Source organism: Trachypithecus francoisi, unplaced genomic scaffold, assembly GCF_009764315.1.
Source record: "Trachypithecus francoisi isolate TF-2019V2 unplaced genomic scaffold, Tfra_2.0 Lachesis_group13, whole genome shotgun sequence".
Classification (NCBI taxonomy): Eukaryota; Metazoa; Chordata; class Mammalia; order Primates; family Cercopithecidae; genus Trachypithecus; species Trachypithecus francoisi.
The window spans coordinates 109,598,792-109,615,114 of record NW_022681458.1 but is presented as its reverse complement, the minus strand read 5'-3'; the positions used below and the strand labels follow the sequence as shown (position 1 = coordinate 109,615,114).

General features: G+C 42.4%; 1 protein-coding gene across 8 annotated transcripts in view; it reads left to right on the top strand.

Annotated features, from left to right (window-relative positions):
- Nucleotides 1–16,323, top strand: part of MGAT5 (alpha-1,6-mannosylglycoprotein 6-beta-N-acetylglucosaminyltransferase) — a 334,005-nt gene that overhangs the window by 136,076 nt on the left and 181,606 nt on the right. For all 8 annotated transcript variants that reach the window (XM_033231703.1, XM_033231695.1, XM_033231697.1 and 5 more), the window contains one exon: nucleotides 11,170–11,334. In XM_033231703.1, the coding sequence (XP_033087594.1) occupies nucleotides 11,170–11,334 (165 nt within the window). The remainder of the gene's footprint in view (nucleotides 1–11,169; nucleotides 11,335–16,323) is intronic.

Genomic DNA, 16,323 nt, shown 5'->3' with positions numbered 1-16,323 from the left:
TCCCTACCTTCTGCCTGTCTCCTGGTTCCCTGAGCTTTTTAGTCCTAGACTGGCCCTTTGGCTTGTGTTTTTCAAGCCTGGTCCTTCAGGAAATGTCTGTCATTGGCTGGACTATCCCTCACATTTTGTGCATACAGTGAGAAACAGATGGACAAAGGCCCTGCTCTCATAGATGCTTTGTTATCTTTGGAAGGAAGAAATAATAAACAAGAGAAAGTGAGACAGCAGAGTACATTCCAGGAAGAAAAATGGGGATAGTATTTAAAATATCTGAGGGATGGCCGGGTACGGTGGCTGATGCCTGTAATCCCAGCACTTTGGGAGGCCGAGGCGGATAGATTACAAGGTCAGGAGATCGAGACCAGCCTGGCTAACATGGTGAAACCTGTCTCTACTAAAAATACAAAAAAAGTAGCCGGGCATGGTGGCGGGCGCCTGTAGTCCCAGCTACTCGGGAGGCTGAGGCAGGAGAATGGTGTGAACCTGGGAGGCGGAGCTTGTAGTGAGCCGAGATTGTGCCACTGCACTCCAGCCTGGGCGACAGAGTGAGACTCCGTCTCAAAAAATAAATAAATAGGCCGGGCGCGGTGGCTCAAGCCTGTAATCCCAGCACTTTGGGAGGCCGAGGCGGGCGGATCACGAGGTCAGGAGATCGAGACCATCCTGGCTAACATGGTGAAACCTCGTCTCTACTAAAAATACAAAAAACTAGCCGGGCGCGTTGGCAGGCGCCTGTAGTCCCAGCTACTTGGGAGGCTGAGGCAGGAGAATGGCGTGAACCCGGGAGGCAGAGCTTGCAGTGAGCTGAGATCCGGCCACTGCACTCCAGCCTGGGTGACAGAGCGAGACTCCGTCTCAAAAAAAAAAAAAAATAAATAAATAAATAAATAAATAAATAAATAAATAAATAAAATAAATAAATAAATAAATAAATAATAAAAAATATCTGAGGGACTACTTTGCACTGGAAGGTCACCTCCCTCTCTGGAGGTAACTTTTAACCAAATGACACAAAGGAGCAGCCAGGTACAGTGGAAAGAGAGGTGGAGGCAGAGCATGCCAGGGAGAAGGCATGGTGTGTGCTAGGCCCTAAGGCCAGCATATGCACTCCAGGGTAGAAGGGAGGCCACTGTAGCTAGAACAAAGTGAGCAAGGAATGGCATGGAAGGTGTTTGAGGCGGTGAGAAGCCAGCAGCTCATGCAGAGCCCTGTAGGCTGTGACTTCTGGTATCAGTATGGATGTTCTTATGCGGAAACCAGACCTTGACCTCACCCTATAGTTCACTGCTTTCTCTGTGGGAGGAAGGAAGTTTTTTCCTTAAGGAGGCACACACCAGGGTTGGAGAACCAGCATAGGGCTTTTGGTTGCTGGTTGGGGGCAGTGGAGAGGTAACTGCAGTGGGCTTCTGATTGACCCTCATTGGCTTAGGATGCTGTATCTAAGATGTTAACACCATTTAGAACTGCTGAAGATTGCTCTGAAAGGTTAGCAGCCGCTGTGTGTTGCAGATCCAGATAATGTTCTGAGATTCGAATGAGACCTTTTGCAAGTGTTGCCTTCCACCTCTCCTGTGAAAAAGGAATAAAAACAGGTTGGCTTTCATTAAAGATGCAAGCATGTAGAGGGTTTTTTAGTTTGTGTTTTTTTTTTCCTCACTTTGGTGTCTCTCTTCCTACAAATAGGGAAATATGGTCAAGGAATAGGAATGGTTTCTTTTTTTTCTTTCTTTCTTTTTTTTTTTGAGGACTGGGACTGTTGTGGGATAATGTGGAAAACCACTGTTGCCAAAGTAGAAATTCCCTGCCCTTGAGGGAAATGCACTGTTCTTGGAGTGAAACTGGTAGGGAAAAAAATAGCTGGGCTGTTTGGTGTGTCTGAGAAGGCTTTAGTTACTCTATGGTGACGTGGCTGATGTGATTAAAGAAAGGGCTTTTTGGTTTAAAAAGCTTGGAACCTAAAAATGGGCCTCTCTGTGGCTTGGGACTTTTCCAGCCATCCTGTGGTAGAGTCCAGCCTGCCCAGTATCCTCATCAAAGTCAGGCCAAGTTCATAAGCACACCCAGGCCAGTCAAAAGCTCTGAGGAAGACCTTGGGAATGTTTTAGACAGGAGAAGTAAACTCAGAATAAGGGGCTCATTCTTCTACTCCTCAGTCATTAAAGACCCTTTCTTTCATGCAGCACCACTACTTCAAGTCTGGATTGAGGAGTGATTGCACGCACATGTGTGGGGTTGGAGTCTGCCATTGCCATGTTCAAATGATAAGGCTCAGAATGTCCCTTGTCTTACCTGGCGGCCATAGCTCTCTATGACCCTCTGCTTCTTCCCAACTGTGTCCTGGTGCTCTTTTGCTGTCAGAAGTGCTTGGGCAGACCTCATGCTGCTGCGGACACCCTAAAAAGCTCCGCACCCTCTCAAGTCTACTAAGGCATGGTGGCTGTCTTCTAGGACAAGACTGTTGCATGGTGGCTGAGCATTCACCTGTCTCTGCGCCTCTGCATTTGCTCTCCCCCACCCCTTCCTCTCTTCCTTCTTTGTAAATAAAGTTTGTTAGAACACAGCCATGCCCATTCCTTCTGTTTCAGAGAAGTTAGCCTTCCCTCCTTCACAGGAGGGCCCAAGCCCACTGTTACTCTCATTCTTTATAACACTCAAGCTACTTAGCATCAAGTATTTGTTGTATGAGCTGACAATGTAAGCTTACAGTGTAAGTTCTGAAAGAGCAGGGACTTGGGTCTGTTTTGTTCCCCGCTGTGCCCCAGAACGTAGTACCTTTTGCCTGGCACATAGTAGGAGCCATGAATGAATAGCAGCAGCCCCTGGCGAAACTGTGATGTTCTGTGTGGTACAGTTACAGCTGGGACTCATTTGAAAATCACAATAATGTTTTTAGTGAAGCAGGAAATGAGAAGAAATTCCCTATGGGCTCTGCATCTAAGAGGCTCCAAGTAGCTATTATGCATGATCCTGACATGGAAACTATTGTTTATTCTGGAAGGTAGTTAGTGTTTCTGTTGGAGGGATAGAACACATTGTGTTCCTTACTGATGTGTGACCTTGAACAAGTCACCGATCATCTTAAAGCTTACTTCCTCTTTTGTAAAACAGACAGTATAATACACTTAACCTCATAGGCTTGTTGTGAGGATTACAAATGACAAAGTTTATTAAGGCACTTAGATTGACTTAGATTATTCTTGTACTTTTTTTTTTTGGTGTTTTTGTTTTATTTTTGTTTTGTCTTATTTTGGAGATAGTCTTGCTGTGTCACAAAGGCTGAAGTACAGTAATGTGATCATGGCTCTAGCAACCTCCGCCTCCCAGCCTCAAGCCTTATGCCCACCTCAGCCTCCAGAGTGTAGGCATGTGCCACCACGCTAGGCTAATTTAAAACAAAAAAGTTATTTTTTCTAAAGATGGAATCTCACTGTGTTGCCCAGGCTGGTCTCAAACTCCTGGCCTCAAGTGATTCTCCCACCTCGGCTTCCCAAAGTGCTGGGATTACAGGTGTGAGCCACTGTGCCCAACTAGTACTTAATCAAAGTGCATTCTTTCCTATTAGTTATCACTAACTCTGACTTGAATGTACCTGCATCTGTTACCACCCAGCCATAACTGTTCATGTAGATCTGACATCGTCCATTCGTTTGAACACAGGGCTTCAGCAACCTGTTTATGTAGCTGTTCTTAGCATTTACAGGGGTAGAACCTGACCAGATGTGAGAGGAAATATGCTCAGTTTCAGAAGAGGTGAGGCTTGCCACCACCCTCCTAAACTAGGAGATGTGGTTGTCATTGCCCTCTTCAAAAGATACAGTTTTCCTCTGTGGGCTGTAAGATAAGCTGGGTGTGGCCAGTTCACCTTTGTATCTAACCAGGGCATTGGTGGTGGTGGTGTTTCTGGCATGGTACAGTGAGCAGGAAGGAGTAGTGTACAAGGCCACCCTTTCCAAGAAGCTGCGGGCCCTGGCGTCAGGTGGGGGACAATGGATGACAATAGGCTTGACCTCTCAGCACTTCTCTGATTCCTTACCTTTTCTATAAAAAAGGCTACAAGTCTTTGTTTCTATTCCATGCAGCTGGCTACGTGTTAGGAAAATTCAGAGAATAGCCTAAGAACTCTATTCTGGATGTTAACAGATTCCATAAAGCGCTTAATATCATCAATAGGCCTAGATAGGATCCTTTACCAGATTCCACTGCATGGAAATTTCCTCGATAGTAATGACACCCTTAGGAAAAACATTCGCTTCTGGGCAGAAGTTCTGGTGAAATCTTAAATCTGTAGTTCTAACTCAGAAGAGAAGGCTAGTCAGTGTTGCCGAGCATCTGAGCTGCTCTTTGACTTTGTGATAATTGTTTTATGCCCTTTTGTGTCCAGAATCTGCTGCCTGGGACAACTGCAGGGTGGAAGCCACCTTTGTCAGTTCAGGAGCAGGCAAATTATCCACCATGTGGCTTTAAAATTCAAATGAGATAAGGCAGTAAGGGTCACTAAGATGTTTCTGGTGGGTAATGCCTTACATGTCTTTAGGGTACTGGTGGCACTATCTTTGATTTCTTTTTTTTTCTTTTTGAGACGGAGTCTCGCTCTGTCGCCCAGGCTGGAGTGCGGTGGCCGGATCTCAGCTCACTGCAAGCTCCGCCTCCCGGGTTTACGCCATTCTCCTGCCTCAGCCTCCAGAGTAGCTGGGACTACAGGCGCCCGCCACCTCGCCCGGCTAGTTTTTGTATTTTTTAGTAGAGACGGGGTTTCACCGTGTTAGCCAGGATGGTCTCGATCTCCTGACCTCGTGATCCGCCCGTCTTGGCCTCCCAAAGTGCTGGGATTACAGCTTGAGCCACCGCGCCCGGCTATCTTTGATTCTCAAGAGCACAATTCATGTACTATGTATATATATTTAAAATAACACTTAATGCCTTTGTGACTTTGAAAATAATGTGAATTTTTATGTAAAATTAGAGCATATGAGGAAGTATGGAGATGAGTAAAGAATACATATACTCATTACCTCTAAGTGCAGATCTGACATGATAAAATTGATTTCCCTTTTTTCTTTAAAAAAAAATGTGATACATACATGTGTGTATATGTGTCTATATGTATATGAATATATGCTTTTTTTTAAATTAAGATACTGCATTTCCTTATGCCATTAGGTATTTTTGATGACTGTACACTTTTCCTTTTTATCCATCCACTTAATAAATATTTATTAAACTCCTGATATTAATAGCTAGTGGCCATAAACAGAGATGACGAGCAGACTTGGTCTCTGCCCTCTCTAAGTTTACAGTCGAGTGATATATTCTATCTTATGAATGGCTGACATAATGTAATTTAATCTTTTTGTTGTGTGTTTGGGTAATTTCCAGTTCTTATCTGTAATAACACTATTTTATAAATAACACTGCTTTGAATGTCCTTGTACATAATAAATGGACTCTATTTGGGTCATTACTGTAACTCTATTATCTTTCTGTGGAAAGGTCACTCTAAAATTAATTAAAAAATATATAATTGATGAAACTTGACATTCCTGACAGTCAATGGAAATAAGAGGTTGAGGTTAATTCTTTTTTCATTAGCACCTTCCTTTCTCATTAACGCCCTGTCTTTGCAGCAAGTGAAGCTGCTCTGTGGCTCTGTTGTTCATGCTCTGCCTCTCGGGCAGCCATGGTGAAAAGGGATTTGATTTAGGAGCAGGCACAGATGTAAATTATTTTTGGCAGTTCAGATGTAAGACCTTGCTCATTGCATAGTTGGTTTTGTGCCATAGTATCATGGCAGCCGCACCTTCACAGTAGATCTCAACCTTGGCTGTGCCCCAATCCTTGATGGACTCTGCAGATCTGGATTTAGTGCATTGAAGATGCAACCTGGTAGCTCTGCACAAAGTAAGTCTGATGCACAGCAGGGCTAAGAAACACTGCTTTAGAAGCATGTTCCAGGAAAAATGGGGTGGTGGACAGCGCAGCTCCCAAGCATGGCTGTTTTTGATAATTTCTCAAATATGGATTGATTTTGATGATCTGGGAAATGAAGGTTTACCTCGCAGTCTCACATTATTAGCTGATAGATCTATAAACTTTATTCCACCAGTAGGGCCCTCCTTTCTATTGAGATCCATTCATCTCCTTGAATTCCAGAGATGGAGAAAAGTATGACTTGCAGTTATAGCTCCTTGGCTGTCTGCTCAAGGTTGTGTCTGTCAGCCCCTTCCAGTCACTTCTTACCCATTAATGCCATGGCTTCCTGGAAATGAAAACTTAACAGAAGCTGTCAAATAACCTGTTCCAGTGCAGTTTAATCGACCTTACCATTTATCAAAGAATGCCGGCATGATAGAAACCAAAGCCTACTTTCCCCAGAGAGACATTTTAAATGTTTTTCAACTACTTTGATCTCATCTTCATCATGTACAGTAAGTTTTAGGAATGCAGAATTGCAGTAGTAATGTTGGGATTAAATTTTTATTGCGAAGGCTTTGAACCACAAACAAAATTTTAAAAGCTCATTAGTAATTGAAAATGATAATCTTGCTGAGGATGCATTTTATGACTATAATAACTATAAGACACAATGAAATATTAAAATATTATACAAGAATTTGGAGTAATATTGTTCTTTCATTTTTATTAAACTATAGAAATTCTTTGTACAGTTGTAGTGAATAAAAGGGTTGCCATTAGGATTAAAACACAAATGGACCGGCGCAGCGGCTCACACCTGTAATCCAAGCACTGTGGGAGGCTGAGGCGGGGGTGGATCACGAGGTCAGGAGTTTGAGACCAGCCTGACCAACATGGTGAAACCCCATCTCTACTAAAACTACAAAAATTAGCTGGGCGTGGTGGTGCCTGTAATCCCACCTACTCAGGAAGCTGAGGCAGGAGAATCACTTGAACCCAGGAGACAGAGGTTGCAGTGAGCTGAGATCATGCCACTGCACTCCACCCTTGGCCACAGAGCAAGACTCCATCTCAAAAAAAAAAAAGATTAAAACACAAACAAAAAAACTGTTATTTCTTTTTTCGTTTTATTTTATTTTATTTTAGATGGAATATTGCTCTGACTGTGTTACCCAGGCTGGAGAGTAGCAGTACGATCTTCGTTCACTGCAGCCTCCGCTACCCAGGTTTAAGTGATTCTCCTGCCTCGGCTTTCCGAGTAGCTGGGACTACAGGCACACGCCACCACGCCCAGCTAATTTTTGTATTTTTAGTAGAGACGGGGTTTTCACCATGTTGGCCAGGTTGGTCTCGAGCTCCTGACCTCAGGTGATCCACCTGTCTTGGCCTCCCAAAGTGCTGGGATTACAGGCATGAGCCACCATGTCAGCCTGTTATTTCTTTAAAATTGTGATAAAACTGTTAACAGTTTTTGGAGGTTTAACAGTAAAATACAAAGGTGCAAAATAATTTCATTGCCTGGAAACGTATAATGTATTGAACCTTATTTGTGAGAGTACTATAGTGTGTTTCATTCATTCATTTGTTTACTTACATAACACATTTTTAATGTGCCAAGCACTGTATAATGATACAGATATGGGCTTGGCGTCATCTCTGTCATTGTTTTTGATTAACAACATCCTTAATCTTGGGTTGGCTGCTTTGAAATGGTGACTCAGGTAGCTGCTTGAGTTAAAAATGAACTTTTTTCTTTCATATTGGGAGAGAAAACATGCCTCCCCAGGTAAAGTGGTTAGAGAATTCAAGATTTTTAGTAGCCTTATATTCTATCTTCATTTTAAGGGAGAAGATATAGAAAGAGTCTTAATTTTAAAAAAATCTTGGATCACTTGATGTATTTGGTAGTCGCCAGTGTCAGCTGGTGGATGTTTAGTGATACTGGGTCAGGTGACCAGAGTTGCCACAGGACAGGGACTTGAGTGAGTCTTAAGAGTGATTGGTATATGTTTTCCCACGAACACATGGCAAAATCCCAGAGGTTATTCTCTGACAAGTAGATTCAGGGGAAGCAAGTCAGAGATGCTTGCTGGTGGACAGGTCCGTTGTAGTTCTTAAGAGGTGGTGCAGCATAGTGGGTAAGAGCCATCAGCCCTGGAACCAGACTGGGTTTGAGTCCTGGGTCTGTAATCACCTCTGCTAAATTATTTAGCCTCTCTGTGCTGCGATTTTTTTGTTGGGCATAGGGATGATCATATGCTCCCCAGATTGTCTTGGTAGGATTAAATGAATTAGTTCATTTAAAGTGCTCAGCACACTGCCTGGCATATAGAAAGTTCAGTAAGTAGAGGAGGTGATATTAGGGTGGCTGTGGTGATGGTGATCCCTCCTCATCATGAATCCCCGTTTACACTCCATGTCACACAGTCACAGAAGGTCAATCTTCGGCAGATGGGGTCAAGAAGAAATAGTAGTCAGTTGTATTTACTAGTCACTGTAATTTGAGAACTGAGGGAGAATATCTTCTTAATTATAAGTGTGACAACTTCGTATCCTACCTAGAGTATGCTCCACTAATGACTATCACCAGTAACAATGGATTGAGGACTGTGTCCAGTAGTCTGTTGAGAGCCCATCAGCATTGGCTCATGTTCTGTTAGCTCTCCCTTAGGGAGGAAGGCAGAATTCCCTCACTGCAACTTTCCATTGTGTTTGTAGCAGTCCCTCCAGTGAATGGAACTCACACATGATGCAGGTTCATTCAGTGGGCATTTCCTATCCTGTAACCCCTCTATCACAGTTCTCTCTCCATGTCTTCACAGAGGGTCAGTGGGGAATACAGAGGGTTTGAGAGAACGCACCTAATTCAGGGGTTCTCAAATGAGGGCAGTTTTGTCCCTCCAAGGAATATTTCGCAGTGTCTGGAGACGTTTTTGATTGCCACACCTGGAGAATTGCTGCTGTCATTCAGGGAGTAGAGATCAGGGATGCTGCTAAACATCCTACAATGCAAGGACAGTCACCACGACAAAGAATTACCTGGCCCAAAGTGTCAGTAGTGCCGAGGTTGAGAAATCCTGAGTTAAGTCACACTAGAGGGCCAGTGCTTCTGTGCTTGGCCAACTACAATTACCGGTGATAGTTAAATGCTATTCTAGATCGTATTCGGATTCTAGCTGGCTTGATGACACAGGCTCTAGGCAAAGAGGCTGAAATGAAAAGAAATACTGAGGAGTATTTCTTTATACTGAACATTGCCCCTTCTCGCTGGCACGACTGCCCCCTTCTGTGTGGCTGGCCTCTGGCACTCTTCAGAACTCTGGAGAGCCAGTTGATGCATTAGACTCAGTGACAGAACAGGTGACCGACTCCCGCTGTCTGTGCCAACTAATGATGTGCCTGTGACAGACTGAGTCATGCCGACTGTGGGACTGCAGACTGCAGAGGAGAGTGCTCTCATGACCCTTTGGATAAAGCAATAAAGCTTTGCATCACCTGAGGAGAGATTTCTTTGGGAAGGATGAGAACATTTTCCAGTGAAAGTCTTTATTTTACTTATATATTTAACAAGCGGTTATGCAGTGCTTATTATGTGCCAGCCAGTATTAAAAACATTTTATAAATATTAACTCATTAACTCCTCTCCACAACCCCAAAGCTGAAGTGTTGTTCATGTCACTCTTTTACAGATAAGGAAACAGAAATGCCAGAGGTGGGACTCAAACCTAGGAACTCTGGCTCCAAAGTCAGGCCCTTAACCACTGTGTTAGGGGTGAAAGACTCTGAACTTCACCCTTGGTTTATTTTTTCTACCCAGGTTCTTGACTTCTGATTGGTCCCATTGAGACATCAGGAAATTAAACAGTCCTGAGGCAAGCCTTCATTTTATCAGCTTCTTATTTAATATCTGTGAACCTCAGTTTCCTTATCTGTAAAATGGAGTCACATCTACCTCATAGGGAGGATGTGAAGATAAAACAGTTGTCCATTTTGCATTGCTATGAAAAATACCTGAGCCTGGGTAATTTATAAAGAAAAGAGATTTATTTGGCTCAAGATTCTGCCACTGTACAAGAAGCACAGCACCAGCATCTGCTTCTGGTTCACTGGGCATAATGGAACAGGCTGGTGCACCTTTGTCAAGGTTCGCTGGCTGTGATCTGTGCTGTTTATGTGACCACGTGTGTTTATTTCATGGTCGGATCACCGCATCTGCTCAGGGGCAAGTTTGCTATTTTCCGGGAGAATGGAAGGTGGCAACTTCCCGTTTGTCGTAACTCAGGGCTTTTCTCAGTCCTGCTGCCCACGCTCTGTACTTTTCCCCTGGCCCACTCCCAATTCAGAAATGGGTCTGGATTCTATTTCCATGGATGGTTATGCAGTCACCCATCTGCTTTTCTGACACATACAAGTCAGTATATCTTTCTGTGATGATGAATTTTTAGAGGAGAGAGTCTAAGCTTATCTTTTTTTTTTCTTTGAATATCTTGTCTACAAATAGTAAATGCATCCATAGGGGTGGAGTTCCTGTAATTTATCCAGAGGGAAGTGCAGTACTCTTTAATGTGTAGTCAGATGTGTGAGAAAGGGAACCAACTCTTAAATGTAAGAACCATGAGAGTATATCCCCAGCATCTAGAATAATATGTGGCACATAGTAGTAGCTTAATAAATATTTGTGAGCAAATGAATGGCTCTAATCTTTATTTTAAATATTTCCTAAATCTGATTATAGTCAATTCTGGGTTATATAGCAGACCTGAAAATCTGGAGCTGTAGCTTTTATGAAGTGTTAGTGTATGTAACTAACAGAATTGAACACTTTTTAAAAAACTGGGACATGCTAGAGTATGCAACACGAAAAATAACGAACTTGATCCAGAGGCTACTTTGGGATCTTGCTGCACCCTTGAGGTGTCATGCTTTGTATGAGAAACTATGGTGCTGTAAGGAGGAATTCAATGTAGTGCTATAGCAGGATGCTAATAAGGAGTTTTCCCTGTTGACCAAGTAGCTGGAAATAGTTATACCATGTCACTTATTGTCAGGCTTGCATTCTGCAATAGACTGATGTATTTAGTAGCATCTGGGCCAGATGAAGATGGCCCTTGTCATCTTTCAGATGTGGTTTAACAGATCTTTTGTACCACTTCAGAAGCATTTGAGAAGTTTTATTCTCCATGATGAAGAGAGAGCAAGTCAGACAGATATGCAGAGGCCACAGAATTTTAAAATTGTCTGCATTTTCTTTTACAGATCTGAAGAAAACCCTTGCTGTGTTATTAGATAACATTTTGCAGCGCATTGGCAAGTTGGAGTCGAAGGTGGACAATCTTGTTGTCAATGGCACCGGAACAAACTCAACCAACTCCACCACAGCTGTTCCCAGCTTGGTTGCACTTGAGAAAATTAATGTGGCAGGTAAAAATAGCAATTCTCTGCCCTGATATGGAGTCACACCCTGCTTTGGACCAAGAAGACAATAAAGGAGAGCAGTGGTTCTTACTGGAACCCGCATAATATAAATTCTATAAACTTGGCATGGCCATTGTAAAGAGAAGTCTAAATTTATTTTTTAATAGCAGATGTTAAAATGCTTTTTATAGTTTTATCATGATGCATAATATTTGGTGGTTTCTGTGACACATTTGCTCTTAATGAGCTCCTGGAATTCACTTGTAAAGAGAAGATTCATAGCATGGATTAAATGGAATATAGAGGTTATTTGAGAAGCTCATATCTTTTAGAGTTCGTTCCTCCTCCATACTCCCATCAGACAATTTTGAAAGTCTATCACATATAATAGGTTCTCTCCTCCCTGTTGTTAAAAAAAAAAAAAGCCACCACTGCAGAAAATGCCTCCTATGTATATATGGAGAAATAGAAATTATGGAAATGGCTTTTAGGAGATAAATGGTCCCTGCCTAATCCTAGGCGGATTCTGTAGCCACTCATGTACACCACCATGCGGTTCCCACTTGGAAGGCATTTTGTTTTGCTGCTTCTGGAAACTGGAATATTGGATGAGAGAAGGAAAATTGACTAAAAACAACACCCAGATTATACGCAGCATGTTGTTGCCTACAACTCACATTAGAACCCTCCCTCCAAGTCCCCCACCATCACACTGCTCTGAGGTCAGCCCCTGGATCTTTGTGCTTGAGCCAGGACTGCTCTTGTTAGGGTGACCACGATTTTCTGGGGAACCGGGACAAAGTGAAGAGCCTGAAGTTTAGGATTCAGTGGTTTGGGTGAATGGTTGTGAACAAGCTGTCTATACTTTTGGTGGGTGGTAGCCAAACTCTGGTTAATAGATAAAGTAAGTAACTAGGTTACTTTTGACATAAGTTGCTGCTTTTTAAAAAACCTTGTTTCATATACTTTAAGCTTATTTATTTCCCTTTCCTGTTTGCTTGTAAAAATTCACACACTTAAGTGGGAGAGATTCTTTTCCTTTCCCACCTCGCAGTGTCAAAACATTTAATTGTTTTACATTATGCGGGCTGATTGTTATTACCTTTTTAAATGTTCTTTGCCCTTTAGCAAATTTTAAATTGCAAAATATATTTCTAATAATTCAAAGTATCCAACCAAAGTTATTAAAAATAACTTTTAATTACAACACAGAGGCAGTGTCATCTAGGCCATAAATCCTGTCTTCCTTGCAGTTTCCAACAGCTTCTGTAATTAGACAAGAGAACCTCCCACTGTGTTTAGCTGCTTATTAATAACTGGAACCATGCCCCTTCAGTCTCCACTTGCCACCCTTGTACCCAGTAGAAAACGCTACTGGAAAGGCTCTATCTGGTTTCATCACTGTTTGGTGTCATATTTCTGGAGATGGAATGGAGCGTTCTGCCTTTAACTTTGCTGTTCCCACTGCCTCTGAAGTCCTGTGGCTTGTGGGCCCCTATGAACACATCTCCTGTCATTCTTTCCCCCAAGGTGGGATCTTGCTGCCTCTGACTGTCCTGTTTGTTGCAAGGCTCACAGAGACTGCTACTTGGGCTTTAAGCTGCAGAGCACAGGGTAGTGGGTACACCTCCAAGAAGGAAATGGGAAGGACTTGGTGACTACTTCTTTCAAATGAAATTTGGAAATATACCAGCCATATGTATCGAGCTAGTTTACCGCTTAACAAGTATCATGTTTTCTAAGCCAATGGCTCTGAGTGGGACTCCTCTAAATGTGCCACTGGTGCTGTGTTTTTTTTTTTTTTTTTTTGAGATGGAGTCTCGCTCTGTCACCCAAGCTGGAGTGCAGTGGCCAGATCTCAGCTCACTGCAAGCTCCGCCTCCCGGGTTCACGCCATTCTCCTGCCTCAGCCTCCCGAGTAGCTGGGACTACAGGCGCCCGCCACCTCGCCCGGCTAGTTTTTTGTATTTTTTAGTAGAGACGGGGTTTCATGTGTTTTTAATAATAATTTAAAGAACCAGAGTGTTGCGTTTTTTGTTTTTTGTTTTCCTTTTGGGGAAATCGGAGCAAATTTAGAGTTACGCATTTAATGAATAACCTCATTCGCATATCTTTGCATCTTTCAGGTATGTGTGGGACATAGTCCATACCATCATGATTTTTACTGGGTAATTAGGAAAAGAATACACATGCATAAAACGACACAAACCATAGTTGCTGTAAAGTAGGGGTGACTCAGAAAAAAATTGGGAGGCAGGGAAGGAGAGGAAACTAACATTTAGTAGCTGTCCAGTAAATACAAGTTCCTCTTTCTGACCCTCCAGTGTACATGATTTTACTTAATCTTCTTAGCACCTCTGAGAAGTGTTTTCACAGGTTTTGTTGAGTTTAAGTGCTTGGGAATGGATAACTGTTGGTACTGGAGTCCCCTGAGCTCAGCTTAAGATCTACTAGTGCTGTGTAGAGAAGAGATTCTGAGTGTTAGCTCTATCTCTCCTTCCATTTGTAAATTATCAGAAAGGCATGCGTCTGTAAAAAGGTGCTACCATTTTCTTACCTAGAAGAGAGCTGCCAGTTTCCTAGATTTAATCATCTGTCTCATCAAGTGATTTCTCTGTCTCAGGGTCTGCTCTCAGGCTGATGTTTGTAAAAGCTGGTCCGTGTGTGTGTGTGTGTGTGTGTGTGTGTGTGTGTGTGCATGTGCATGCATGCTTGCAGAGGCATCCCTTTCATAGACACTGTCTTGTTCAGAGTGGGTATAGATATGCTGGGCAGCCTTCTTCATTTCCCCCAGAAGGTGGGTAGTCCTTTGTATCTTGTCAGTCAACCACATATTTTTAAAAAACGATTTGCCATGTCTATAGAGTACCAGAAAGAAGGACGAGGACTTAAGTGAATAGTTCTCATTTATGGGCAGCCCTTCCTTGCTTTTCTGCCCTCTCTCTGATCCACAACCATGCTGGTGTCTTCAGTCCCCTCTGTCAACCCAGGAATGGCTCCTGAGTTGTGGGAGTTCAGTTTTATGGAGTTCCAATCCTCACTAAGTGAAGTTTTTCTCTCTCCCTTCCTGAATGGAAACATGTGGTAATTGCACAGAAATGTTCTCCCTGGTGTGTCTTTACTGCTGACTCTGGTGTCTTATTGCTCACTGATGTTTCTGATTGCTTATTGTTGTGTCTTATTGCTTGCTGATATATCTTCTGGTTGGCTATAAACTGTCTCTAAATTGGGTACCATAGCAATTGAAGAAGGATTCCCTAAATTTAAATTTATTTTCTTTAAAGGGATAGCTCTGTGTGTGTGTGTGTGTGTGTGTGTGTCTCATTTTCTGTCTCTAGCTGTGTTCTGTGTAGCTTTTATCCAGTATGGCTTATCTTCACAAATTTATCACCGAGGGATTTTTTTAATGTGAAAGTAAATTTGCCCCTAGAGAAATTTAGTTGGAAATGAACTTTATTACAATCAAGAAATCAGACTGAACTGAATTTTTGAGCTCTGTCTGTCTTGTTGGAGAGAAAGGGGACTCAGAGGAATGAAAAAGTGGATTTTTAAAATCCCCACCCTTCCACCAATCACACAGTAAATAAATTTCTCCATATTTACTTTCTGAAAGGGTTTGAAAGGCCGTCATCAGAATTCTCACTTTTAGAATGCTGCTTTGGATTTGAGAAAGACCCATTCTGTCTTCAGTTTTGTGATCTTAAATGAGGAAGTGGAGTGAATAGGATTGGATCTGTGGTTCTTTGCTATCTACCTGAAATGGGGAAAAGGTAAAAAGTGTACATATCTGATAATGAAAATGCTTGCCTTCTAAGGACTGAGACAGTATCTGATTTATCTTTGTTCTGCCCATAGTGTCTTGATTGTAGCCTTACCTGTTGAGGATACTTCAGTAAATATTGCTCACATGGATTGGTTTCTATTGGAGGGAACAGCATTTGGTTTCATCACTCAGAGGAGTTTCTTACGGTTTGTCTTCTCCATTTACATTTGTGGTGATTTGCCTGGAAGTCGGAGTTGGTATTTCATTTCCATAGTTCTCAGACCTTAGCAGACACCACCTAAGAGTGGGACTGCCTTTTTCATTGGTCAGGACTGAACTTCCCATTGATGGTTCTGGAACATGGAGGCTTCATAGGATGTGATAGTTACAATTCTAGATTGTGATATTTTAGAGGACAATAACATTGTGCAGCCTCTAATAAATGTGCATGTGTACACATTTATTTATACTCTCAATATTGAGTTGTCATCCAACGTCAGTGTTGACTGTTCCCTAAAAGCCAAAACCATAATGATAGCATCCACGTAGTGTTGTGATGACTTAATAATTGCAAGGTCACTTGGGAAGCAGAATCACAAAATCAAAGGTACAGGTATAACTCAAGTGACTCTTTCCTGGTATTTAGTCCAAATTGAACTTCCGGCAACCCTGCATTTTTTCCACAGTCAGTAGCAATATGGAACACTTTCCAGTATTTGGGGTTGAAGTGCAATGTATTTGGATTTGGAAGCTGTTCTTAAAAACAGCAACCATTATTATTATTATTATTATTACCATTTGAAAGTTGAAAATGAAAAATGTCCCTGCTGAGTTCTAGGGCTTGCATTTGGAAGTGCAGTTTTCCCCCTTTGTGCTGCTAATGGACCTTGAAATTTAGTTGCACCCGTGCTATTTCCTTGTATGTGTACCTGTGTTATCAGTTTGTGTTGAAGTAGCACCTGAAGTGTCCCAGCTCCAACCCTGGGCAGTAGCTCAGCAGATGACTTTCCCAGGGTCAGATATTGGCCTGTCAGTGAGATCCCAGATGCTACTGAGAGATGGGACAGAGATGAGATTGCAGGTGCTTTCCTATTAAGTTGAGCAAGAAGCAGATATGTTCTGTCTATTTACCTGTCATTTTCTGTTTTGTTATTTGCAATGGTAATAATAAATGTGTGGACCCTTGTCAGAAGTTATTCTTCTAGTATCTTTACAGAAAAATGCTTGTCTTT